Here is a 26933-nt window from a genome sequence, read left to right as displayed (position 1 = left end):
GTCAGTAAATGTTATCCTCTCTGAACTGAGAGATGCTTGTTTGTTACTGCTAGAAGATCAGAATTAGTAACTGTTATCCTCTCTGAACTGAGAGATGCTTGTTTGTTACTGCTAGAAGATCAGAATTAGTAACTGTTATCCTCTCTGAATTGAGAGATGTTTTGTTTGTTACTGCTAGAAGATCAGAATTAGTAACTGTTATCCTCTCTGAACTGAGAGATGCTTGTTTGTTACTGCTAGAAGATCAGAATTAGTAACTGTTATCCTCTCTGAACTGAGAGATGTTTTGTTTGTTACTGCTAGAAGATCAGAATTAGTAACTGTTATCCTCTCTGAACTGAGAGATGTTTTGTTTTGTTACAACTGTAAATTTAGGATTTGTTACTGGGATCTGCCGGTAGTGTCTTTGTTTTGCTATTGTTTCAGAAAGCTTGGTTTTGTTCTCTTGTTTTCTCACCATGTCTGCTAAAGGCCAAAACATTCAGAATCTTGCTAAACCTCTTAACTATAAAAGCAGCACCTTAGTTAAGGGAGGGACTGAAATGCCACAATGGTCTGATTCTGATTTTGAAAGCGTAATCAGTGACATTGGGAAGAAACATATTTGTGAGCAAAAGTTAACTCAGTACTTTTCATCCAAAGGTTTCTCTGCTGATAGAGAATGGACTCTTGCTGAGTGTAAAACAGCTTTAGGTTACAGCCTCAAGCACAACTCAGTTAAGGAATGCCTTTTTGTTATTAAGCATTACTGGGAATGCAAGTTGAAATCTATGGATGAAAAGTTAAAAGAAGCAGAAGGAAAGGTCTTAGAGCTAACTAGCGAGTGCAGAAGGCATAAAACTGCTACCAAACATGCCCAGAGCACATGCAAGCAACTGCAGCAAACATTGACAGAAGTTGAACAGCAACATGCCAAACTTAAGTCAAAGTCAGGGCCTCAGTGTTCTCTGACTGTTGCCCCTACTCCAGGTCAGCCGTGTTACAAAGAGGATGGAAATCCTCAAGTAGCAGTCAGGCTGTATCCTGAATTGTCTGAGAGTGACCTCTCTGATGGGCCAGAATCTGTGTCATCAGATAAAGATTCTGACCATGCTACTGGTAAAACACACTTTCCAATCTGTGTTAAAATGAGACCTGTAACTGTTGTATCCTCTGAGGTACGTAATAGGAGAAATGCAGGTGGTGAAACCAGACTAGAAATTGGGCACGTTCCTTTAGATGCAGCAACTTTGGACACAATATCCAAAGAGTTTAAACCTCCGAGGGAAATGGGGCTCGACTTAATTGACCTCATGCATAAGAAAAGGAATCTGTACTCACTACATCCCAATGATGCAGTAGCAATTGCTAGCCAAGTTCTTAACATCACAGATGGTAGAGAACTTGCTAAAAAGGTGTTGAATGCTTTGGGTGACAAAGGCCAGAACCTTGACAAAGGGTGGGAAGCTTTTGATGACTGGATTAAATGCAAATGCCGTAAAACCACTGATTGGGGGAAGATTACCAACTGCAGACATAGAAAGGGAGAGTCTGCCGCAGACTTCTGTGAGAGGTTTGAAAAAGTTTTTCTGCGTCATTCAGGTATCAGCCATTACAATGCTGATAACATTAACAATACAACTGATGGTCCCCATTTTAGACAGCTGGTTGAGTCACTACAAACAGATCTTAGACAAGCTCTGGTGACTGCTGTTCCAAACTGGAGGAATACTAAGTGGGTTGATCTTAAGAATGAACTGGACCGTTTGGATGTGGATCTTGAACCAAACCATGTTCCTGCATCCATACACATCCTCACAAAGAATGGATCAAACTTGGGTCCAACTCAAACCTTCACTAATCAGAAAAAAGAGTGCCACTACTGCCATAGAATTGGTCACTTTTCTCGGGTTTGCCGTAAAAAGCAGGCAGATAGATGCAAAATGGGTGCTAGTTCTAGAGACAGCACAGTGGGAAATTCTTTTGGTGGGTTCTCACAGGGAAGCCCATCTGGGATTTCACAAGAACAGATACCTCTGATAATCAAGACTTTACAGGGTGTCACAGGACAGTTATCTTTGATATTCAGTGCTCTACAGGGAGTCACAGGGATTTCAACAGTTTCTCCTGCTTTGGCTTAAGTTAATTTGTCCTGCTACTTAAACTCATATTTGTGCTTTTTGTTTTTAAGAACTGGATTTTGATGGTTTCAAATCTCAGAGCAGAATCATAAGATTCTTATGAACATAAGTTGAATTTACCATCCAGGTTGAGCTTACCATAAGCTAAGTAGCATGTTAATAATATATTTAAGTGCACTTTTTAACTATTTTGTTTATTTTGTTTTCTTACTAGCAAGGGACTTGAGACCAGTCCTGATTAAGTTATGTTGTGTTGCACAATTTTAGAGATAATGCACCAAACGAAGTTTTTGCAGACTTTAGGTGATGTAGTTACTGCATTTAGATAAAATGAACCACTATACGATCAATTTAAAATTGTTATACACTGAATAAACCACTATACGATCAATTATACAATTTAAGTTTTATATTCTTTTCAGCTACAACCTGTAGTTTGAGTTCCTGATCTGTGGAACTCTGAGTATGGCTGAATTGATATGTTGAAAGTGATCCATATGGTTTCTGGATCAAAGGGGAAGCTAACACTAGCTTTAAAAGCACAATTTGGTCACAGTAGGGTAATACAAATAGTTTTCTCACCTGTGGTGAGAAGAAAACTCGGACAACTAACGAGATTAGAGCAAATGTCTTGTTATTTCTGGTTAATGGGTCATGGTGAGGAAACATGAAACAATCTATTTAGATAAGAATGTCTCATTGGGTTTTGTTAGTTTCTGCTTGCTCCCCAAAACTGAGATCTAGGGTCAGTAAGAGAAGAGGTGGGTAATAGTTCAGAGTCCCGAGGAAGAACCATGATTTCTATTTTCATGGGGGTTACCCTTTGGGATGAAGATTTCAACACACTGTACATTATCATAGCAGCCTCTTCTGAGGGACAGACAGTGGGGATAAGCAGATAAACTACAAAAAAAAAAGACATAATCAACATCAATGAACAATTTACTGCTCAGTGTTTCCTCTGTAACAGATCTGTTGGAGCCAGACAGTGCTCCAGCCAATCCAGCATGGCGAGAACAATTTGTGACGTGTCGGACGCAAGCCTCAACAGTTGAAGAGACAACTGATGTTCAAAGTGGACTTCCCAGATTACCTGCCTTTCACCGACATTGAAGCAATCGCCATGGACATCCACACACACACACACGCACACACAATGTGGCTGCTCAAAAGAGGAGATGTGTGATGTAAGAGGAGACATCACCACATGGGAGCAAGCCTCTTGGAAAACCATGGACAACTACTGAAACTTTCTTCATTATTCTTCAGGAACATTTTTGGGACCAAGTAACAGCCATAAACAGATCCAATACTTGGTTACATCAACTTTTCTGACATTTATGGTACAATTACAGTTGTATAGTTACAGCTCTTTAATTGTTTATACATATGACAATTTATTGTACATAGTTTTGTGATTCTCCATGTTGGGAGAATCAGAGGGAGCAATGAGAGATTCTGTCAACAACAAATTGTACTTTTATTAAGTTTTCTTAGGTTCTAAACTGTCTCACTCCTTAACCCCCCTTTTTCCCTATACACTCCTAACCTTTTGCCCCTCGCCCTTATCTCTCACATCTCTCCTTTGTTTAAAAGAGACACCCCCAATGATGACACCCCCCACATACTCCTCCATAAACCCTTACCCTTTCTCCCCCTGCTGTGTTCAAAGCAGTTTCTCCTGTATGTAAAGTCCTGCTAAAATGTCTTAGTAGCTCAGTCTAGTTGAGTCTTGGTCAGAGAGTCTCACACAGACAGTAACAGACAGACAAGTCACATGGACTAGTCAGGCGGACACAGAGGGAGCAACGACCAACTAAGCTGTGCCCGTGTAGATTTTCTGTCTGCACGAGAATAAACTCAAGTCATCTCTCAAGCTGTCTCCTGATTCTGACTCCTGATTCCTGAAAGCCGAATTTCTAACACTAGTTCCCTGTGTTTTCCCTAGTTTATTTCCCTTGCCCGGTTTTAGTTTATCATTAGTATCTCTTGTTTGTTTCCGTGTTCCCTATTCACCTGCTTAGTGTTTAGTCTTTAGTTATTCCCTGTTTTTGTTCTTAGCTCTGTTTAGTTTCTTGTTCTCTAGTCTCCCTAGTTTGTTTTGGTTTGTTTCGCTGTTCTTTGTTTATTTGTTTATTTACTTATTTAATAAATTTCTCGCCATACCTGCACATACGTCCGCCTCCTCGTCTCTCTGCCTGGGTCAAACCCTGACACCACAACTACATTTGTAATCACAGTTCAGATTTAATAAGGCTACTAATTGTTTATGCCATATAGATGATGATATGCCAAGTTTGGGTAATTATGTAATTGTTGCTCTAACCTCGGTAGGTTCGCTAAGTCAGTAGTTTCTAGTCACCTGTATATGATTTCTCAGTGTGTGTTGTAGTTGATTTCAGCCACTCAGTGTGTGGTGAGATTAAGTAAAGAGCTCTTTTAAAAGAACCATGCTGCTTTATGTGGATCTTTCCTCTCACAGGCAACAGTATTATGATGTGTGGGCAGCACAGCATATGAAACACGTCTAAACAAGTGGTCTAAAGAAGTAAATTATTAAACAGGAAAAGGCTCTTTTGCCACTCCTCCTGTGTGATTGCTCCCTTAGGTACAGCGTCTCTCCTACCTTAAAGAAGGTGGAGGACTGAAGGTGAACAGGAGGAAAAGAGAGATAATGCCTTCCTAATATGATGTTAAATACTGATGAACTATGGCATTGTTTGATTTCAGCACACCCCTGATTTTGCCGAGCTATTTCAAGTTAACTTTTCATATTTACCATGTCTACCTTAAAGGACCAATATGTAACAAATTTTCAGTAGTAAATGATAAAATAATCAGGATGTATCATCAGATATAAAGGAAACATGTTGAGTGAAAGCACTGGCAGCTCTTGTTAGCAGGGCTTCAGCAGTATGTTCCTATTTTAAGTGGACCCATTCTGCCATACAGGCCTGATTGGTGGATTGCTGCAGAGATGGTGGTCCTTCTGCAAGGTTCTCCTCTCTCCACGGAGGAACGCTGGAGCTCTGACAGAGTGACCATCGGGTTCTTGGTCACCTCCCTGACCAAGGCCCTTCTCCCCCGATCGCTCAATTTAGACGGCCGGCCAGCTCTAGGAAGAGTCCTGGTGGTTCCAAACTTTTTCCATTTACGAATGATGGAGGCCACTGTGCTCATTGGGACCTTCAAAGGAGCAGAATTTTTTTATGTCCTTCCCCAGATTTGCGTCTTGAGACAATTTTGTCTCGGAGGTCTACAGACAATTCTTTTGACTTCATGCTTGGTGTTTGCGCTCTGACATGCAGTCAACTGTGGGACCTTATATAGACAGGTGTGTGCCTTTCCAAATCATGTCCAATCAACTGGATTTACCACAGGTGGACTCCATTTAAGCTGTAGAAACATCTCAAGGATGATCAGTGGAAACAGGATGCACCTGAGCTCAATTTTGAGCTTCATGGCGAAAGCTGTGAATACTTGCGTAAATGTGATTTCTTAGTTTTTTATTTTTAAAAAAATTTCAGAACTCTCAAGAAAACTTTTTTCACATGGTCATAATGGAGAATTTTGTGTAATTTTTTGAGGAAAAAGATTTATATAATACAATTTGGAATAAGGCCGTAACATAACAAAATGTTGAAAAAGTGAAGCGCTATGAATACTTACCAGATGCACTGTGTTTCTGGTGTATATTTGTTGATAAGATCTGGATAAATGATGTTTATTTTGCTGTAAAACCTGTTTCTATTCCATTTTTTATCAACAATCTCACTCGGTAAGACTCAGCCGGTCAGAGATAATCAGAGGGCTGGTTGTGGCCCGTGGGCCGTACAATGCCCAGGTCTGCTATAATGCATGTACTCAAAGTCTGGGCAGAGGCAGAGAGCCATGAAACTTTAAACCATGTTTGCATATAATCTGAGCAAGAGGAGAAATTTAGATAATAAAAAAGCAGAGGTCCAAGGTCCAAACCCTGAGTAACACCACAATCTACTGGGGCCAAGTGAGATATTAGAGCCAGTGGTAAACTGATGTCTCTCAGCAAGGTATTAATGAAACCACTGAAAGGCATGGCCAGAAATAGCAATAGATGATATTCTTGATATAAGTAGATTATGAATGAATTAATTAAAAGCTGCTGTTAAATCCAAGAGAACCAAGATATTAAGGAATCCGGCATCTAAAGACAGCAGGAAGTAATTCAAACTATAACCAGAGCAGACTCTGTACTGTGTAAGGTACAGAAAGGTTCATAAAGATTATTTAAGATAGAAAATCATACATCCCTGAGTGGCTACAACTCTTACCATGATTTTGGAGAGAAAGGGAAGATTATAAATCAGTCCATAATTGGTTAGGCACAATGGGTCTAAACCAGATTTTTTCAATATGGGGGTGACAGCAGTTATTTTACATGAGTACCTAATAAACAGAGTCATCAAATGAGTTATACATGGAGAGATATTACAGGCGGCATATTTTAGAATAGCTTGGAGCTGGGTCTACATGTGAGGAGCAGCAGATCTATTTACTGATGATCTCAGTATCGGTGGAAGAATTCACAAAGACAGAGAGACATTTGTCTGATTAAAGCAGGAAAGAGCTTCCTCAGGTAAGGAAGTTGACACAGGAAGAGGATAATAAATCGACAGCATCAGCAGTGCAGTAGATTAGAGAACTTTCAAAGCAAGGTATTCAAAGATAGTGACATCATGGAGGTCTAGCTGTTTAACATTCAGTGGAATACAGCAGCCAAATCACCAACTATAAGGCGTGGCTTGGTTACGTATGTAATGCTAGGGGGCACTAATAAATTTAGGTTCAGGAAATTCCTAGCTTGTTGTTTTAGTGAGAGGGAGTATACCCAGGCTTTTATCAATAATTAATTTATTTACGTCTTAAGTGATGCCTTGTGAGATATAGAGCAAAAGTTTAGAAAAGCTATATTTGATGGAAAAGCTCCAGTGGATAAATCAGAGCTGACCTCTGCAAGAGAACATATTTTAGCAGTATTAATGCCACGTTACTGGTTATGACTTTTGTTAATACATCTTTGTGACATTCAAAGCATGATAGGAGACGTGTAGACGCGGGACCGGTGAATACACCTGGGACAACACACAAACCCAAGACTCCGACATAGGTTAAATGTCGGAGAATCTAGACAAGCATAAGTATTGAAACTGTTAAATTTAGATATGAACAAGATAAATCAGAAACTGTAACAAAAAAGTTAGACGTGAACAGAAACAAAATGGAGGCGCCAGGTTGGTCCTTTTGTTCCAGGTCAGGAAAGAGGAGCCCTAAATGTCTCTCCTCAGTCAGGCATTTCCAGGCCCTTTTATAGAATACTCCAATAGGGGTCCAGCTTGGTACTGCACACTGCAAAGCACACAACATTTAAACACAGAAGCAGCATGCAGGCAGAAACAAGTCCAAAGACTGTTATGACTGAGGGTCGTAAAAAAAATTCAAACTACCCAATACACCAGATTTAAACTGACACAACATTGAGAGGGTAAAAACCGCTGCTGCTGTAGTCGACAAAATTCACTATTCTGACGAGCGGATACTTTTATATTCTACCAATATTGTGTATCAGACAGAAACTAAAATTTTAAATCCAGACATAAATATGTTTATTTCATAATACTGATCTGTTCTTCTTCTTCTGCAGATTAGCTGGCTGTAATCTCACTGAGCAGTCTATTGAAACCTTAAGTACAGCTCTACAGTCAGGAAGCTCCACCCTGAAAGAGCTGGACCTCAGTAACAACAACCTCCAGGGATCAAGGATGGAGAAACTCTCTGCTGGACTAAAGAGTTCAAACTGTAAACTGGAGATACTCAGGTCAGAATTACAGATTATCATTAAATATTATAGTTCAGATACAGCACTGTAAACATTTATGCTGGACTGAAGAAACCCATGATGCAGTTTTAAGGATGTTTAAAGGATGGCATTCATCTTTTGCAAAGGAACTTGTTAAATAATATATTATTTATGTAATATAATATATTTAACCTGCTGCAGATAACCAATTATTTTTGTTTTTATAGGTACTGCTTTACACTATACAATAAAATTCTTAATTTGAATAAAATTAGATTTTTTTACCTGACTGTAAAAATACTTTTTTTAGTAATATTAGTTTATTCATCACTGTTCATGTTTTTATAATTGGAAGTGTTTAAATATCTGTCAGTAATTGAGATAAACTTGAATGTTTTCCACCACTCAGTGAGGTGTGCCAGCTGATAATAGGGCAGCTCAAATTCAGCTCCCACTATCTGAATTTCTAAACTGATATTCAGATTTTTTTTCACTGATCATCTCTCAGCCCTGCTGTCCTCCACTGCTCATCTATCAGCCCTACTGTCCTCCACTGCTCATCTCTCAGTCTTACTGTCCTCCACTGCTCATCTCTCTGCCCTACTGTTCTCCACTGCTCATCTCTCTGCCCTACTGTCCTCCACTGCTCATCTATCAGCCCTACTGTCCTCCACTGCTCATCTCTCAGTCTTACTGTCCTCCACTGCTCATCTCTCTGCCCTACTGTTCTCCACTGCTCATCTCTCTGCCCTACTGTCCTCCACTGCTCATCTATCAGCCCTACTGTCCTCCACTGCTCATCTCTCAGTCTTACTGTCCTCCACTGCTCATCTCTCTGCCCTACTGTTCTCCACTGCTCATCTCTCTGCCCTACTGTCCTCCACTGCTCATCTATCAGCCCTACTGTCCTCCACTGCTCATCTCTCAGTCTTACTGTCCTCCACTGCTCATCTCTCTGCCCTACTGTTCTCCACTGCTCATCTCTCTGCCCTACTGTCCTCCACTGCTCATCTATCAGCCCTACTGTCCTCCACTGCTCATCTCTCAGTCTTACTGTCCTCCACTGCTCATCTCTCTGCCCTACTGTTCTCCACTGCTCATGTTTCTGCCCTACTGTCCTCCACTGCTCATCTCTCTGCCCTACTGTTCTCCACTGCTCATGTTTCTGCCCTACTGTCCTCCACTGCTCATCTCTCTGTCCTTCTGTACTCCACTGCTCATCGGTTAGCCCTGCTGCCATCTACTTCTTATCTTTCAGCCCATAATTCCCCCTGACTGTAGAACTGACACACTGTATAAAATACACTGATGCTTCTGTTACATCTCGGTGGGGGATGAGGAGGTACTGTAAGTGTTATATCACACTGCTTCACATTGGTTCTGATTTCTGTCCCCTCAGCGTAGGATAAAAATACATACTTGACAAGGCATTTTAATAATAACTAAGTAAAAAGTAAAAAAAAAATACACATTACATTTATACTTCTGTCTCCCTCCTGACAATACAGGTGAGGTTTAATGAGTGGTTTGGGTATTTGGCCTTCCAAACTGGGGAGACAAGAGGTATTTATAAAATCAAACCCAATTCTTTTTTTAGTTTAGTGGTTTCTAATTTATCCATATTAGTAAATGTGTGTGCCTGTAAGAGTTCTTCAGTATCTCTGCTACAAATACACCATGAAGATCGAAGAATATGTATGTACTTACTTTACATTATATATTGTAATGACATTGCTTTGTAGTAGGGTTGCAACGGTATGAGATTTTCACGGTATGATAACCGTCTCAGAAAATACCGCGGTATCACGGTTATCACGGTATCACAGTTTGTTACATATATTATTAAACTGACCCTTAAAGAAATTACAACAAAGGTTTTTTTGTTCAATTAACTATTTATTGTAGAAACCTGGAACAATGATATAGATAATGTCTCCTTAAAAAAATAAGCTGTACACCATCAGGTGAAGGAAACCAGGTTTCTCCACTACTCTTAAGGGCATTAAGAGTGTATATATAAATATATAAAATATATATATACACACATACATACACACACGTTACACACATTACATGTCCTCTAAGAAGTAAAGACCTGTATTTAAAATATTCAGTACAATTATTTAAGTTTAAATTATTTAATATCTGATAAACTGAGCCTGGGTCAGTGTCTGATCAACAACTGTTGTAAACGTCCGTTTTACTGCCAAGTTGGTATATAACCAGATACTGCAGAAAGAGGGGATTTATTTCTGACATGATCCTCACAATAGAGATTTCTATTTTAAGGCTTTCACACCGAGTCTGGTTTTAACATTTGAAAAACAGGCACGTCAGAATTTGAAAATGAACGCATGTAAATGAATGGCGTCTTTCACATCCAGTCCGGCCGGACCTTTACACGGACACGTGAATCCGTCGTAGCACGCACTTCACGCCTGTACCTGCGTGCCCAAATTTCGGATAACTCAGCGCTTTTGCGGGCGCTTACCGCATGGGTTGTGCACGACTACAAAGAGGTTTTATTTAGGTTCAGATTAAAGTTTTAAACTAAACACATACTTTGCGCTGCACGGCGGGGTGGTGTTCTCGGAGATGGGAGAACAGGTTTGACGTATGTCCACCTTAAGCTGTGACTTTACAGCCACATTGATTATAAATCGGATAACCATCCTCGGGTGCGTTCGGCGGGTATCCGAAATAGTCCTACACTGCTGATTTTAGTTTAGCCTTTTTTTAGGCGGACGGAGATTTGTTTAGTCTGATGCACTTTCTGTTGTTCTCACCGCTGTGTGCTGAGCAGCTGAAGCGGAGCAGAGTTGCGCATGCGCGGGTGAGTTTCTCCGCTGGCTTGCGTTTTACCGGTAATAAGCAAACACACACGTTATGATAACCGTACATTTTAATACCATGGTATACCGTGAAACCGGTTACCGCTGCAACCCTACTTTGTAGCAACCTGTTTTCACTTTGTTCTTTTAATTCTTCTAATTATTTATATTATACTGATTATTATTCTATTAGTAAAAACAGTAAATGGGGAAATATGTAGGTCATTTGTAATATTTCAGTAACATCTTTGATAGTTGTTTGAGGAGGGGTTTGTTGGGGTGTGTATGTGTTCATCAAGGTTCCTGCGTGTCCTTAAAATGTCTTAAAATGTCTTAAATTTACTGTACAAATCTCAGTGGCACACCATAAACATCTAATCTGGGACAAGAAGTAAGGGTAACATATGTACATATGTTATGTTATGTGATATATTTCTCTCGTTTTGTGAATTATGAGTAGATAGAATTTTAAGTAAATACTGATTCTGAATGGGGTAAAATATTGGTAATATGTTCTGAAATGTCAATGAAGCACTAAAAAATATTTGAACAATTATGAAGCTGTTTTGTTTAGATCATTCTAAATGTATAACATTATTTGTGAGATTTAAAATATTGTCTATTTCCTTTGCATTCTGTAGATTATCTACCTGTAAACTCAGTAAACACTCATGCGAGTATCTGCAGTCAGTTTTACAGTCAGAAAAATCCTCACTGATAGAGCTGGACCTCACTAACAACAACCTGGAGGATTCAGGAATGGAGAAACTCTCTGCTGGACTGAAGAGTTCACATTGTAAACTGGAGATACTCAGGTCAGAATTCTCTAATTTCAGTGCCTTTTCTAATTCACTACCTGTAAACATTTAGGGTAATTTTATTCAATTATAACATGTGTCACTGATTGTTGAGTAAAAGGTGTTATTATTATTTTTTTAATGTATATCTTTAGTGAAACATCAATGTCAAGTTCCATATTGTCACCAAACTGTTTGATGATGTAGCGAATATTAATTCAAATGCCCTACTATTTGGGGTCCAACAGCGTTGTGCCAGTTCACAGCTTTTCTGAACTAGTTCAAGTTCAGTTCACACATGCTCAAAGTGAACAGTTCATGTTCAAAGTTCACAATTTTATTTCTGAACTAGTTCAAAGTTCAGTTAATTTTACTTTTTTCGTGAGATGATCAAATAAATACTTTTTTTCACACTACAAGCTACATCACTATACGTTCTATTAAACGGCTTATTATAGACATTTGCTCATGACACTGCAATTGTGGGTTTCTTACCAGGTGATGAAAATGTTCATAAGTAGAATCGGTTTCTGTCTCCGAGCCATCACTTCCACTAGCCATTTTTTTTAATTGCAGCGCTTTCTCTCACTCCCGTCATTGGTCTCTCTCTCTCTCTGTATCTCTCTCTCGCCCTCGCGCTCTCGTTGTTGGTGTCTCTCTCTCTTGCCCTCGCGCTCCACGCTCTCGTCGTTGGTGTCTCTCTGTCTCTCTCTCTCTCTCTCTCTCTCTATTTCTCTCTCGCCCTTGCGCTCCACGCTCTCGTCGTTAGTGTCTCTCTCTCTCTCACCCTCGCGCTCCTCGCTCTCTAGCCTACGTTCATTTACAGGGATGTCTGCAGTTCATGACACATAATGTGAACTAATTCACGTTCAAGTTCTTTATTAAAAAATTTGTTCAGTTCAACGTTCACAATTTTTTTTTTTTAACTCGTTAATGCACAACACTGGGGTCCAATGTTGCTAAGAAGGGAAATGAACTGGTTGATATCGTATCTGAAATAGGTCAGAAATCCACTGACACAACTCATCACTAATACACACTACTGATACCTGCCACTGACTCACTGACTCCAAAAAAGTTGGGACACTAAACAAATTGTGAATAAAAACGGAATGCAATGATGTGGAGATGGAAAATGTCAATATTTATTCGTAATAGAACGCAGATGACAGATCAAATGTTTAATCTGAGTAAGTGTAACATTTTAAAGGACAAATATGTTAAATCAAAACAACAAATCCCAAAAAAGTTGGGACAAGTAGCAATAAGTGGCTGGAAAAAGGAAATTGAGCATATAACAAACAACTGGAAGACCAATTAACACTAATTAGGTCAACTGACAACATGATTAGGTATAAAAAGAGCTTCTTAGAGTGTCAGTGTCTCTCAGAAAGCCAAGATGGGAAGAGGGTCACCAATTCCACCATTTTTGCGCAGAAAGATTGCAGAAATACCAGAATGGTGTTACCCAGCGAAGACTTTTAAGTTATCATCATCAACCGTGCATAATATCATCAAAAGATTCAGAGAATCTGGAACAATCGCTGTGCATAAGGATGAAGGCCATAAAACTCTCTTAATGCTCTTGATCTCCGGGCCCTTAAAGGTCACTGCACCTCAAACCGGAATGCCACTGTCAAGCAAATAACAGAATGGGCTCAGGAATACTTCCAGAAAGCATAGTCAGTGAACACAATCCATGCCATAACTCTACAGTGCAAAGAGGAAGCCATTTCTAAGCAAGCTCCTCAAGCTCAGATGTTTGCAATGGGCCAAGGGTCATTTAAAATGGAGTGTGGCAAAATGGAAGACTGTTCTGTGGTCAGATGAGTCACGATTTGAAGTTCTTTATAGAAAACTGGGACGCCATGTCATCCGGACCAGAGAGGACGTTCAGAAGCCTGCATCACTGATGGTATGGGGTTGCATTAGTGCTTGTGGCTTGAGCAGCTTGCATGTCTGGAAAGATGGATCCGAGTATTGAAATGGCCAGCCTGCAGTCCAGATCTTTCACCTATAGAGAACATTTGGCGCATCATAAAGAGGAAGGTGCGACAAAGAAGGCCCAAGACGATTGAAAAGTTAGAGGCCTGTATTAGACATGAATGAGAGAGTCTGAGGAACACATTTTGCTGTTTTGTTAAATATGATTCAGAAGAAATGCTTTGATCGGTACTTACAGAAAAAAACGTATTAAACACGCAGTGCTAAAAAACATATGAACTTGAGGTTAGCTGATATCTGTCAGAGTGGTTCATCACAGTAAAATGAATTTTATTACTTCTACCAAAAATTTATTTGGAACTAAATGGGCCAAAATTAAACAAATATATGTACTATATCTTTAAGTTATAGCAAATATATGTAGTTTTTCATAGGGTTTTCATATGGGCACAAATGGGTTATAGTGAGAAAATTTTATAAATACAACCAAGTGCATTAAGAGCTACACATTCAGCCCTGGACACTCCTAATGGTTGTATAGCAAGATTACAATAAATATTCAGCTTTCTGAAAGTATTAATAATCTTGTAATTACATGTTCTTTCATCAATCATGTTATCACCTGGAACTAGTTGTTGCAATCAGTGTCTGTGTAGCTTAAGGATGGTTTATATGATCGAAGTTACCTTTAAAGTTCATAATCTGGTTTTAGAAAACACTTGCATTACAACTGCATTAATCAGATAATATTAACGTAATACTCCTAATCATTATGAATCATAAATGCACCCTGAATCATATTACACTAAACATGGAAGTGCAAACATTAATACATTTTCTAGCTTTCTTTAATACATTCTTGTTTGTGTACACTCTGTTTTGTCAGACTAGCTTTGTGTAATCTTGGGGAACAGTCCTGTGAGAGTCTGGGATTAATTTTAAAACTGGAAACCTCCTCCCTGAAAGTGCTGGATCTCAGCAATAATGACCTGCAGGATTCAGGAGTGGAGAAACTCTGTTCTGAACTGAAGAGTTCACACTGTAAACTGGAGATACTCAGGTAAGTGACTGTCAGTTTATTACTAAAAGAACTTCTTTTGTCTTTGTAAAGAAAACCAATGGAATGTATTATCTGTGTCACTCATCTTATCCCCCCGTGAGGACCCGGGAAAGAATAGGTCCCCAGCACCCCCTTGCTGTTCGTAAGAGGCTAACGAATGGGGCGCCTTGTTTGCCGTGAGGTGCGACCCGTGTCTGCGGAGGAAGAGATCCTGGTGTTTGAGGAATGCGGTGTGCTGCAGCCTCCGTTGACCAACACAGCACTTTGGCTCCTACTTCGCATAGACGGGAGGTTGGAGATGCCCGCTCCAATCAATCAGCTGATCAGGACTTGCCCTGGGTTGCATCCCTCATTGGGTGATCCCCAGAAGGCGCTGGTTCAGCTGGTTCAGCGCTGGTTCAGGCGCTGGTTCGAGCAGCGATACCACTCCGTTGTTCAAGTATATCACCACTATATCCCTGGTGCACATCCGCTGGAGGTCCGCGGCTCTGTGCATCCCCTAGTTGGGCTCCAAGGTGGGGTGATGAACCTCTCTTACTTCAATATGGATAAATCGAACAAAACGAAATTGATGGAATTGGACATTACCTACAGATGTAACGACACTTACTCTATCCTGAACGATAACTGGCAACGTATTATCCTTCTGGAATCTGTGACACAGGATACTCCCCTGACGAGACTGTCCCCTTTTGCAATACATAAAGGAATACTTGGTATAGCAGGAACTGTGAAAAACACCAGAAAGCTGAGATCTGGTCAAATTTTAGTTGAATGTGCAAAGAAATCACAAATGGAATCTCTTCTTCGCACCACAGAACTAGCCGGCATTCAGATTAAGACACAATCTCACCCTACTCTCAACAGCAGCAAAGGGATAATCCGGACCAAGGAACTTGAAGGAATGGAAGACTCAGAGATCACAGCTGAACTGACCAGCCAAGGAATTATGGATGTTAGGCGAATCATCATTAAAAGGCAAGACCGGACTATCAAGACAAATTCATATGTCCTAACTTTCAACAAGCCACAACCAGCAGAGAAAATAGACATTGGATACCTGAAGGTCCCGGTAGAACTTTACATCCCTTCCCCACTGAGATGCTACAAGTGCCAAAGATTTGGACATGGATCGCTGAGCTGTAGAAGCCAAGCCATTTGCTGTAACTGTGGTGATCCTGAACATGGTCGAGGGTGCCAAGAAACACCAAAAATGCATCAACTGTCAAGGAAATCACAGCGCTACCTCAGAAGACTGCACAGTATGGATCAAAGAGAAGGAAATCCAAAAGATCAAACACACCAAAAAGATTAGTTACCCCGAAGCAAGGAAAATGGTAGAAAGTACTACCACCTTCAGACTGGAATAAAGGATATACCATATACAGCACACCTGGTCCCCAGCCACAACGCCCAACAGGAGGCACATCTATCCTGATCAGACACCACATCATTCACAGCCAAATAGAAGACTTCATAAATGCAAATGACCTGTGTTTATTAAATGATGGATCAGAAACATTCCTTCACTCGGGACACGGAGTCTACTCAGCCATTGACCTTTCCATTAGCACATCAGAGATCCTGGATTGTATATGGAAAGTATGTGATGATCTTTGTGGGACTGACCACTTTCCAATCATAGTAACCCTGACAAGCACACAGAAACAGCAGAACACCCAGAAATGGCTTCTCAAAAAAGCAAACTGGTACCAATTTGAAAGCCTCTGCTGGACGGAATTTCACCCATCCAAGGGGAACAATGCAGATCCCATTAAATGGTTCACGGACACTCTTATGGCAATAGCAAAAAGGACCATCCCGAGATCAAACCCAAAGACCCCAAAACCACACAACCCTTGGTTCAAAGAGAAGTGCAAATTAGCCATAAAAGCCTGTAAAAAGACTGAGAGGCTTTTCAACAAGAATCCTACAACTGAAAATCTCACCCGACTTAAAATCGCTAGAGCTCAAGCCCGCAGGACTGTCAATGAGGAAAAAAAGCAAACATGGAGAAACTTTGTCACTGGACTGAAAATGAACTCGCCTGCAAGATCTGTATGGAATATGATGCGCTATATGCAAAACAAAGGCAATCACTCTCAAATTCAACATATCAAGTGTCATGGCACCCTTTTAACCACTGAAAAAGAAATAGCGGATGAATTAGCAAAAGCTTTGAAATGAATTCCTCAGCAACAAACTGTCTCCCAGAATTTCAACAACTCCGTGCCCTACATGAAAACAAACAACTTCTATTCCATTCTAGCAACGACGAACCTTATAACCAACCCTTTACTATGGAGGAACTTACAATTGCCATTAAAAGCTCACATGATACTGCAGTGGGCCCAGACAATGTTCATTACCAGTTTTTAAAACACCTCCCTCATATTGCTCTATCGTTGCTCCTAAATAGTATAAATGACATATGGACAACAGGCAAAATCCCAACATCCTGGAAAGAAGCAAATATCATTCCTATCCCTAAACCCGGAAAGGACCACCAGGACCCAAACAATTATCAGCCCATAGCCCTGACAAGTTGCTTATGCAAAACTATGGAATGGATGGTGAATCACAGACTTGTGTGATTCCTGGAAAAAAACAACATTCTAAACAAATTTAGACAAACAAATTAAAAAGCGGCTTTAGAAGAGGAAGAAGCACAATAGACCATCTAGTCCGGATTGAAACATACATCAGAGATGGCTTCCTTAACAAAAAACACGTAGTGGCGGTCTTCTTTGATCTTGAAAAAGCACATGATACCACATGGAAATATGGTATACTTAAGGATATGTTTCAAATGGGACTACGTGGGCACCTGCCTATCTTCATTAAAAACTTCTTAATGGACAGAAATTTTAGAGTTAAGGTAAATGACACCTTTTCTGAACCTCACGTGCAAGAACTAGGTGTACCTCAAGGAAGTATTCTGTCAGTAACCCTCTTTAGCATCAAAATTAACAACATCACACAATCCATAGACCCGAGTATTCTGTGCTGCTTGTATGTAGACGATCTTTGTATCTGCAGCAGCGGCAGATATATGCCAACTCTGGAAAGGAAACTACAACAGACCATTAACAACATACATAAATGGACAACAGAAAATGGATTTAAACTCTCCAAAACAAAGACAGTATGTAACCATTTTTGCCAGATAAGGTCACTTCGCCCTGAACCAACCCTATTTCTAGATGGAGAATGCATCACGGTAGAGAAGGAAACCAGGTTCCTAGGCCTAGTAATGGATAGCAAACTCTCCTTCATTCCTCACATTCAGCAACTAAAAAAGAAATGTCAGAAATCTCTCAATATAATAAAAATTCTGGCTAAAACAAGATGGGGAGCTGAATACTCTTTGCTAAGGCATCTATTTTAAACATTAATCCAATCACGACTGGACTATGGCAGCTTTATCTATGGAGCAACTAGAAAGTCCTATATAAACTCACTGAACACCATTATTCACCAAGGCCTGAGACTAGCCTTGGGGGCCTTCAGAACATCACCAGTTAACAGCTTGTACGTAGAGGCAGACGAGCCTCCACCCCATCTCAGACGACTACAACTAGCACTTAAATACACCATAAAACTTCAAGGAAATGATCGAAACCCAGCACATTCCTTCGTTTTCAACAACAATCTCTCAGACCTGTACGAAAGAAAACCAAACGTGATCAAACCTTTAGGACTTCGAATCCAGCCAGAACTGGAAAAGCTGGCCATTGACATGTCAACTTTGAAAAAAGTAAACGATCCAATAGCCCCTTGGGAAATTATGAAACCAACATTCATATTAAAACTAACCAGACACCAGAAATCAAACACCCACCTGAATGTCTATAAAACTCAATTCTTTGATATTCAGAACATGTACCCTACCCACAAGACTATTTACACTGATGGATCAAAAACAGAAACTCATGTAGCAGCAGCATTTTCAACCTCAAACTTTCACCAAAGCATTCGCCTACCAAGCCATAGTACCATCTTCACAGCTGAAGCATACGCACTGCTGCTTACATTGGAATACATCAAAAACTGCACGCACCCCAACTAAATAATCTGCTCAGACTCAAAATTCTGCCTTCAAGCTTTGGACTCATTAAAAACAGACCATCCCATCATTTCTGAAGTACTTGCGAAAGTCAGCTTTCTGCATAAACAGAGATACCGGATAGCATTTTGCTGGATCCCAGGCCACTTAGGATTTACAGGAAACGATATGGCAGATGACCTCGCCAAGAAGGCGTCAACAAAAGAGATCACCCAATTCTCCGTCCCGCCTCTGGACACCTTTTACATTACAAACTGCTTCATTAAATCCAAATGGCAAGAAGAGTGGGACGGAGAGCTCAACAATAAACTACATGAAATTCAACCTTTGTTAAGACGGACAACCTTCAAACACAACTCAAGATCAGATCAGACAGTTTACACAAGATGCCGTATAGGCCACTCAAAAATAACACATGGACACCTTTTAACAAACACTGAAATACCATCTTGTCAATCTTGTAACACCCCACTAACTATGAAACACATCCTCATCGACTGTCCAGCCCATAACGATATAAGAAAACTTTACTATCACGAAAATAACATGAAGGACCTTTTTGGAAAAAACCCACCAGGGAAGATTTTTTAATTTTTATCGGATCTTAATCTTAAATATCAAATTTGACACATATGTAGTGATTTATGTAATCTTTGAATAAACTCTACTATACCTACACATATAAAACCAAGTGTATGCCACAAATAGCCTAATTTTGTCCTGGAGTGGCAATAAAACCCCAACAACCAACCAATCACTCATCTTATCCTGGTGTTTTTCTCCCCTACCTGCAGGTTATCTGGTTGTATGATCACAGAGAAAGGATGTTCATCTCTGGCGTCATCTTTGAGTTCAAACTTGAAAGAAATAGATCTGACCTACAATAACCCAGAAGGGTCTGGAGTGAAGGAGCTCTCTGCTAAACTGGAGGATCCACACTGCAATCTCAGCACACTCAGGTATGTGTGTGTATGTGTACTGTTTGTGTTTAAGACACTTTTAGTCAAATTAGAGAGCTTGATGAGTGAGAATATGCTTATTTGGCTTTCCACCATGAGAGCTCCATTACTTCTCCATTACTTCAAATGCACTACCATTGACTTGTACTACCAATACATACTGCTACTGTTTAACATTTCACATGAATGAATAGTGTGAAAAAATAACCTGGAAGAGAGCAAGAGCGAGAGAATTATTAGACTAGTGGTCGACAATTTAATTTGCCCGGGAGGAATGTAAACAAAAGCTCGAAAATAAGGCTGCAACATTGTTCTCACCAAGAAAATCTTACCCTCCTGCCATCTGTAAAAATCTAAGCCAAACACCTAATTAACGCTCCACATGGCTATTTTATTCAAAGTCAAGCTTGTAATGGGTGGATACAGACAGAACAAGAAAAAGTGACCAGTTTTTGCAAACTGTGTACAACATTTTCTGGACCAAGAGTCAAGGTTGAGACCAAGGTTCCCAAAGGAACCTGAACAGATCCCATTCCCTCTTCAAACACTGCCTATCTTTTAAAATATATATCACATAAGACTGAACATTAAACATCTAGGCTAGTAAGGTTTTTAAGTTTAATGTTTTTATTTGTAAAATCAAGAGATCAATAAACCAATATTTGTACTGTAAATTTAGATCTATGAACACAGCAAATTATATAATTTTCCTCTATTTTCTAACACACTGCTGCAGAGCAAGAGATTGTCCTCCCAAATATCATTTGCAGGAACTTCCTGTTGTTGCACCTGTAAAGCTACAGTGTCAGTATATCTGAAGACCTTGTTCTTGAGCTCTGTAACATGTACATGCTGAGCTGTAACTTATGAGCTCGCTGTAGTTACAGCCTCTATAGCTATGACCTTATCCTGAGTTATCCGTGCAGTAATAGTGAAATGCAAGGGTGTCATTATTCCATTAAAAATCTCTACCTCCCGTATGAAGTGATTGCGCTTGTGTTTATCTACAGCCATGAACAATCTCCATTTCTCTCTCGGCTCCTCCACCATGGAGTTTTACCATTACAGTGTGCTTCATCAAACAGTCATCGTTACTTAGCTGAACTTAACATATGACCCCCATGTTTAGCATTCCAACTGTGTCAAAATGAATAATACTGGTTGCTGCTGATAACTATATGTAAAATAATTCACATTTATTAAAAACCTTCAGATCTCATACAGTTGTCTCTAGTTAGAAAGATGTTGTGATGTGAATGATTTAAACATTTATATTTAATTTAATAAGACTTTCTTATTGTAAGGGTTCAGTCTGCACCATCAGCTGCCAGCAGAAGGTGGCAGCAGCTCATCCCCAGAGTTCCAGGGGTAATTAGTGCCAATCAGCTTCACATGCAGGTTCTGCTTGCCTTTGTCACACCTTTTTTGAGAGGTGACCGGTAAGGTTGCGCAAGCCAGCAAAGAAAAACAAAGAAAAGTAAAGAAACGCAAAGAAAAACTAAGGCTTAATCAAAGACAACTAAAAAGAAATGCAAAGAAAAGCTAAGGCTTAACCAAAGACAACTAAAAAGGGTTTGGGGGCTGAATTGTTCAGCACCCCTTTTATTTTGTATAAAAGAAAAAGAGAAGGAAACATTTACTTCAGTTTTCTGGGTTTCTAGGAAAAGCTTTTTAGTTTGAGCCACTACCCATGTAGTGTCTCCTTTGTTTGTTTTCTTGTCTTTTTCCCTACTAGCACTCTTAAGGGAGCAATTTCTGTTTTCAGCCGTGGTGTGGTGGTAGAGCATTTCCCTTACTACAAGAATAAACATTTATTTTCAATTTAAACATATTTGTTTCTTTTGGCATACGGCCACATTTTTAGGCCCGTTCTCACTGTTTTTTTCCCGTGTCCCGTAACACTTATTTAATTATATGATGATTCTAAGGATGGGTAAAATAGGTCCCTTCACTATATTTTTATGATGAGCCGGCACACCTACATTTTCTACACAAACAATTGTTACAACAGCTCAAACTGAACTAAAGAAAATAGTGGTAGACACCGGAAACTGTACAATGAAGCCAAAAGCTTAAAAACATAATTCGTTTTCTCAGTGTCCGCAAACTCACATATTTAGGGATTTACAAGAGAACCACATGACTTTTATATTATTAACATTGTTAAACTTGCTATTTTACCCCAATAAAATTTATCAGCTCAGAAAAAAACTGTTTATCTAGTTTAATCTGACACAAGACCCCACACTTAGGGAGTTTTAACATTTTGACATGGAGCAGCAGCAGAGACAGCATTAGATAATAGCTTTAGTAAATATCTGGGTGAAGAATCAGTTTAAATTGCACCTCAACAGCTCACCTGTGTTTCTAAAAAAAAAGCGGAGTAAATGTGAAAGTTAAATTGGATTAAGGACAGATCTTATACTCACACAAATGAGCCTCTCCAGAATTGGTTTAGAACAGAAATTACACCACGTCCCCTTGCAGGTCTTGGTGCACAACTGAGTTCTATTACTGTTTACACACCCGCTGAAACAAACCACACCAGAGTCCGTTTAAAGAGTGCTGATGTGAAAGTGGACAGTTCTAGGCAGATGCTGCTGGTCATGATCATTACCATCCACTGCACTATCCACCAAAGATGCAAAGCTTGATCAAGCAGTGACTGGAGTCTGATGATTTTCAATTGATCAGCCATGACTGTTGATCAGCTAATCAGTCTCAGAAATCTGATTTAAATTTACACAAAATTGACACATATTTTACATGGTTCACTTAATGTGACAGCGGCACAGACATACATATATATTGTTTTGAAACACAACCATTAACACAGAATCACAACCAGTAACACAGAATCACAACCAGTAACACAAAAACACAACCAGTAACAGAATCACAAGAGGAGTCACAAGAAGGCATAAAGGAGCTGATTAGTACGAACACAGATTAGAGCCGTCTCAGTACGGTGATGACAGCAGGAACCTGACTGAAACTTCTCAAAAAGGTTAATGATCGGATTATCTTGAATTTTTAAATCAACATCCATCTCTAGAGCTTTAAAGACGAAAGGTCAGTTTAAAATTGGTCTAAGATTTACTCAGACGGAGCTGTCTAGACCTGTTTTTTTAAGAATGGGTGTAACAGCAGCCAATTTCAGAACACTGGGGACATAAGCAGTAGTAAAAGAGGATAATGAGATGGGATACAGGTGTAGAGATATCAGCAAGACAGAGCTTCAGAAGTGAGGTGGGGCCAGATCGAGCAGGCAGGATAATATTTAGATTGAATAATTATCTGTGATGAAGTCAGTCCTGACAGGGCAGAATATGGAGAAGAGACGACCACAAAAGCTAAGAGCAGTGGAAGAGCAGTCAGAGGAGGCAGAGTAAGATTTTTTTTTATAGAGAGAACCATATAGATTTAGTCCTGAAGTTGAGAAAAGCAGAGGAGGAAACAGGAGTGAGAGATTGAAGCTAATTAGTGACTGTGGAAAAGGGTCACTTAGGAACTTGGCAGAAGTTTTAATTAATAAAGAAAAATAAACAGAGCCCTGCATTTACTGCAGCTTTATATTTCAGCATGTTTTCAGAAGAAATGAAAATGTGAACCAGTTTTCTTATAAAGACGCTCAAAACGTCTGGAAACACAGAGTTCAGGGTAAAACAGGGAGAGGAGTTGGCGGACGGCACAGTTCTGGTCTTAAGGGGAGCTGGAGTCTCCAGGGTGTCAGAAACAGACACAGCAGAGCAAGAGACAGAAGAGGAGAGTTTACAGATCACAGACAGAGAAGAAGATCTGATTAGAGCAGAAAAGAACACAGAATCTACAGCAGCAGAATTACAGAATAAAATACAGGTTATAGGATGTGATTTAAGATTAGAAAGAGATTAGCTGTAATCAGTTTATGATCTGAAATTCTGATATACAGTCCAGAACCCCCAGCTGGATTATTGATTTAAAAAGATATTAAAGTAAATTCTTGTGGAATCTTAATAATGAGATGTTCCTTGTTTATGATCACTTATTCCTTTTACATTTTTATAAAAAAATACTAATAGTTTCACTGACACGCAGCTGAAAGGAACCTTTTACAGTGTTCCCCTTCACATTTTATCCATTATTATGCAATAATATAATGAGTTTATTATACTTTTATATTTTGAATCTGTTATTCTGTTATCTTTTTTTGTTCATATTTTGTCCAAAGTTCTGCATTAACATGAATTTATTTTAGGGTACAGATTCTGTATCATATGTGAGAACACTGCAGTGCCCTGCACCTCTGGGTCTTCCCAATGTAACGGAGTTGAATTATTTTAGCCAATAGTAGCAATAATTCCATATTTAGCTTTGTTTACATGCAGAGATGTTGTCCAATCTGACTGAATTAATTATGATTCTAAAACAGTCTGATGAAAATGCTCACTATCTGATCCAAACCATGACAACCAGCATCATATGAGTTTAGTCAGAGTAAGAGCAGTAGGATATTAGCTGAAATTTATTTAAAGTTAATAGAAGAAAATGTTTATTACATTCACTGATTAAAGAAGAGATTACTAATGATTACACCAAACCTCTGAATGATACCAGTACCAGTCGTCCCAGTGAAGGAATTTACTGATTTTAACAGGACTGTTTTCAGTGCATATAGAGCACAGCAGCTTCCACCTTTCTCCAGTTCATGGTATATCTAATTTATACTTTAATCTCCATAACGGATGATAAAATAGAAATTCTTAACAGGAGTGTGTGACCTGGGATGCTACTGTAAATAAAGGGACACACATTTTAATTACTTTTATACTTCACAGAAATATGACATTTAAAAATGTGTTTTTGGAACCAAGTCTACTTGATAAGATAATTGTATAATTTAATGTAAAATTCACGATTGACACTGAGCAGTGAGCACACTCAGAACACACACACACTGAGCAGTGAGCACACTCAGAACACACACACACACTGAGCAGTGAGCACACTCAGAACACACACAGTGATGTTGTGGAATATTGTGAGCACCCAGGAGCAGTGAGGATTAAGGGCAGAACCGTGTCGTTGATGGAGCGCTGCTCTAACCACTGAGCCACCACTGCTCATATTCCAGTAATTCTACATGCTGCTGTTGTCCTGTATATGTGGAGAATGTACTGTAACTCTTTGACTGTAAATGTAATGGATGCAGGAGTTTATATAGCTGTTATTCTTCTATTTAACTGATCACTTAAAGGATTATCCTCCTCACTCAATGAGATAAAACTGCATTCAGAATGGCCTCAATAGCACTGCTTTATGAATGTGTTCTATTCTGATTGAGCTATTAATCTGAATATTGTCAGATTATCAGGCTGCATGTAAACGTGGTTAAAATCATCACATGATATTTAGCACGTTATACAATTTTAATTTTAGGTCTGAGTGAATCATATCAGAAGAAATAAAATCATTTACATTTAATTCAGGCATACAGACTATTATATACAGGAGACAGGTGTGTTTCTGTCACACATCTTTTCAGCGAATAAGAAGATAAAACTGTTGGGAGCAGATTGTTAAATAATTTTATGAAACATTCCTCCTACAGCTGCATTCTCCATTATCTGGTCCAGGGTGTGAATTATCAGTCTTATTTGCTTACTGTAATTTTTACACTACATAAATGATAAATACATTACACCAGCTAATGTAGCACATACCACACTGTACCTTCATAGTCAGAGTCATAAACAATATACAGTATTATACAGCAAAATCAACAGCTAGTCAATCCCACAAACACACACCCAATAGAATAGAATAAAACTTTAATGTCCCACCAAGGTGGGAATTTTTCTCTGGTTTCACCATACAAAGAACAATTAAGTAACAAACACATCCATAAAAACAAAACAAACAACATATCAGTAAATAACAATAACACTGCTATAAATAATAAACATGTACAAACCAGGAACAACTTAGTGCAATGTTTTAATGCGTTTGATGGCACCCTTTATTTAGGGCTGCTGGGATACATTTTAGGTGCTGGAGTTCCACTAAAAAGAGCTAGCGATGTTCATGCACGTTACATTAACATCTGAAATCTGCACTATTTTACTCTTAATTCCTTTAAATGAACAAAATCACTGTACCAAAATTCACACTGTAATACAATCAGCACCATTTTAGTCTCACATACATAATAATAAAATAAACAACTTTTAAATATAAAGCTCACATAAAGCTCATTATCTTACATAGCATAAACACTTATTACACATTTCAGTAGTTAAAGCACAGAGAAGCTGATGTTTTTTTAGAGGCTGAATTATAGAAGAAGCTGCAGCAGAGCAGCTAAACTATACAGCTGAGTTCTGTATTAAAACAGCAGGAGAACAGAAACACAAACCCACTTTAAAACCTTTAACCTGCTGCTGAAATAAATCCTTTATTAAAACACTGAATTACAGATTATATAAAAGTACAGAGAGTGAGATTCTCCTTCTGAACCCATTACAACAGACCCTATGCTAAGCTAAGCGGCTAATGTATTCTCCATCTTTTCATTCTCTGATAAAACTGATCCAGAACAGGCTTATCTTGGACTGTGGTGTTACACAATGCTTCATGAAGCTTTCAGTGTAAAGTCTGGATGTTTCACTGGATACAGAGATTAAAGCAGTGTCCTCACTAAAATCACTAGAGTCACGTTATAACAGTAACTGAAGCTTCGTTACGTCACTGAATCCACTGTGAAGATTCAGATCCCCGCTTTATTCCACTGACTGAAACTGGAGAACATGTTCTGATGTTATAATCCGTCATATTTTTCATATTTTATACCTTATTTACTCACAGTTTTCACACCAATCCTTTAAATAAAATCTAAATCTATAACTGATCTATTTTATATCTGAACCCATCGATGCCCATCAGTCCATCTGATCACATATTCTGAGATGATCAATAAAAAGAAGATAAATCCTAATCCCAACACAGCACAACACATTCAGTTTTAGAATAAAACCCTGTAATTAAATTGTGCAGATTGTAATTGTGAATGTAAGGGAATGTAATTTGTATTATTTATTATCTTTGTGGTTAATATAAAACAGAGAATAGATTCAGTGAAATGTTTATTTAATGGTTTAAAGATTAAACTGGTTTGTTTTAGTTGTAATAAAGGTTTATTAGTGTGAATGAGCTTCAGTGAAACAGAATGAATCTTGTAGGAAATGAAACTGGACAGTAGAAGCAGCGTAGAGACGAGTATCAGAAGCTTCACTGAATCATTTTCTGATTAAACTGCTTCAGCTGTGTTAATGATCCAGAAGC

At 39.0% G+C, this 26933-nt stretch overlaps 2 protein-coding genes across 2 annotated transcripts in view; both read left to right on the top strand.

Annotated features, from left to right (window-relative positions):
* LOC125789952 (uncharacterized) overlaps positions 1–26933 on the top strand; it is a 116205-nt gene that overhangs the window by 16869 nt on the left and 72403 nt on the right. The window lies entirely within an intron of this gene.
* The window catches only part of LOC103025458 (NACHT, LRR and PYD domains-containing protein 14-like), a 19967-nt gene continuing 4160 nt past the window's right edge, over positions 11127–26933 (top strand). The window contains exons 1-3 of the mRNA XM_049473067.1: positions 11127–11602; positions 14415–14588; positions 19449–19613. Of these exons, the coding sequence (XP_049329024.1) occupies positions 11343–11602; positions 14415–14588; positions 19449–19613 (599 nt within the window). The 5' untranslated portion in view covers positions 11127–11342. The remainder of the gene's footprint in view (positions 11603–14414; positions 14589–19448; positions 19614–26933) is intronic.

Source organism: Astyanax mexicanus, unplaced genomic scaffold, assembly GCF_023375975.1.
Source record: "Astyanax mexicanus isolate ESR-SI-001 unplaced genomic scaffold, AstMex3_surface scaffold_33, whole genome shotgun sequence".
Taxonomy (NCBI): domain Eukaryota; kingdom Metazoa; phylum Chordata; class Actinopteri; order Characiformes; family Acestrorhamphidae; genus Astyanax; species Astyanax mexicanus.
This window is presented reverse-complemented; position numbering and strand designations above follow the sequence as displayed.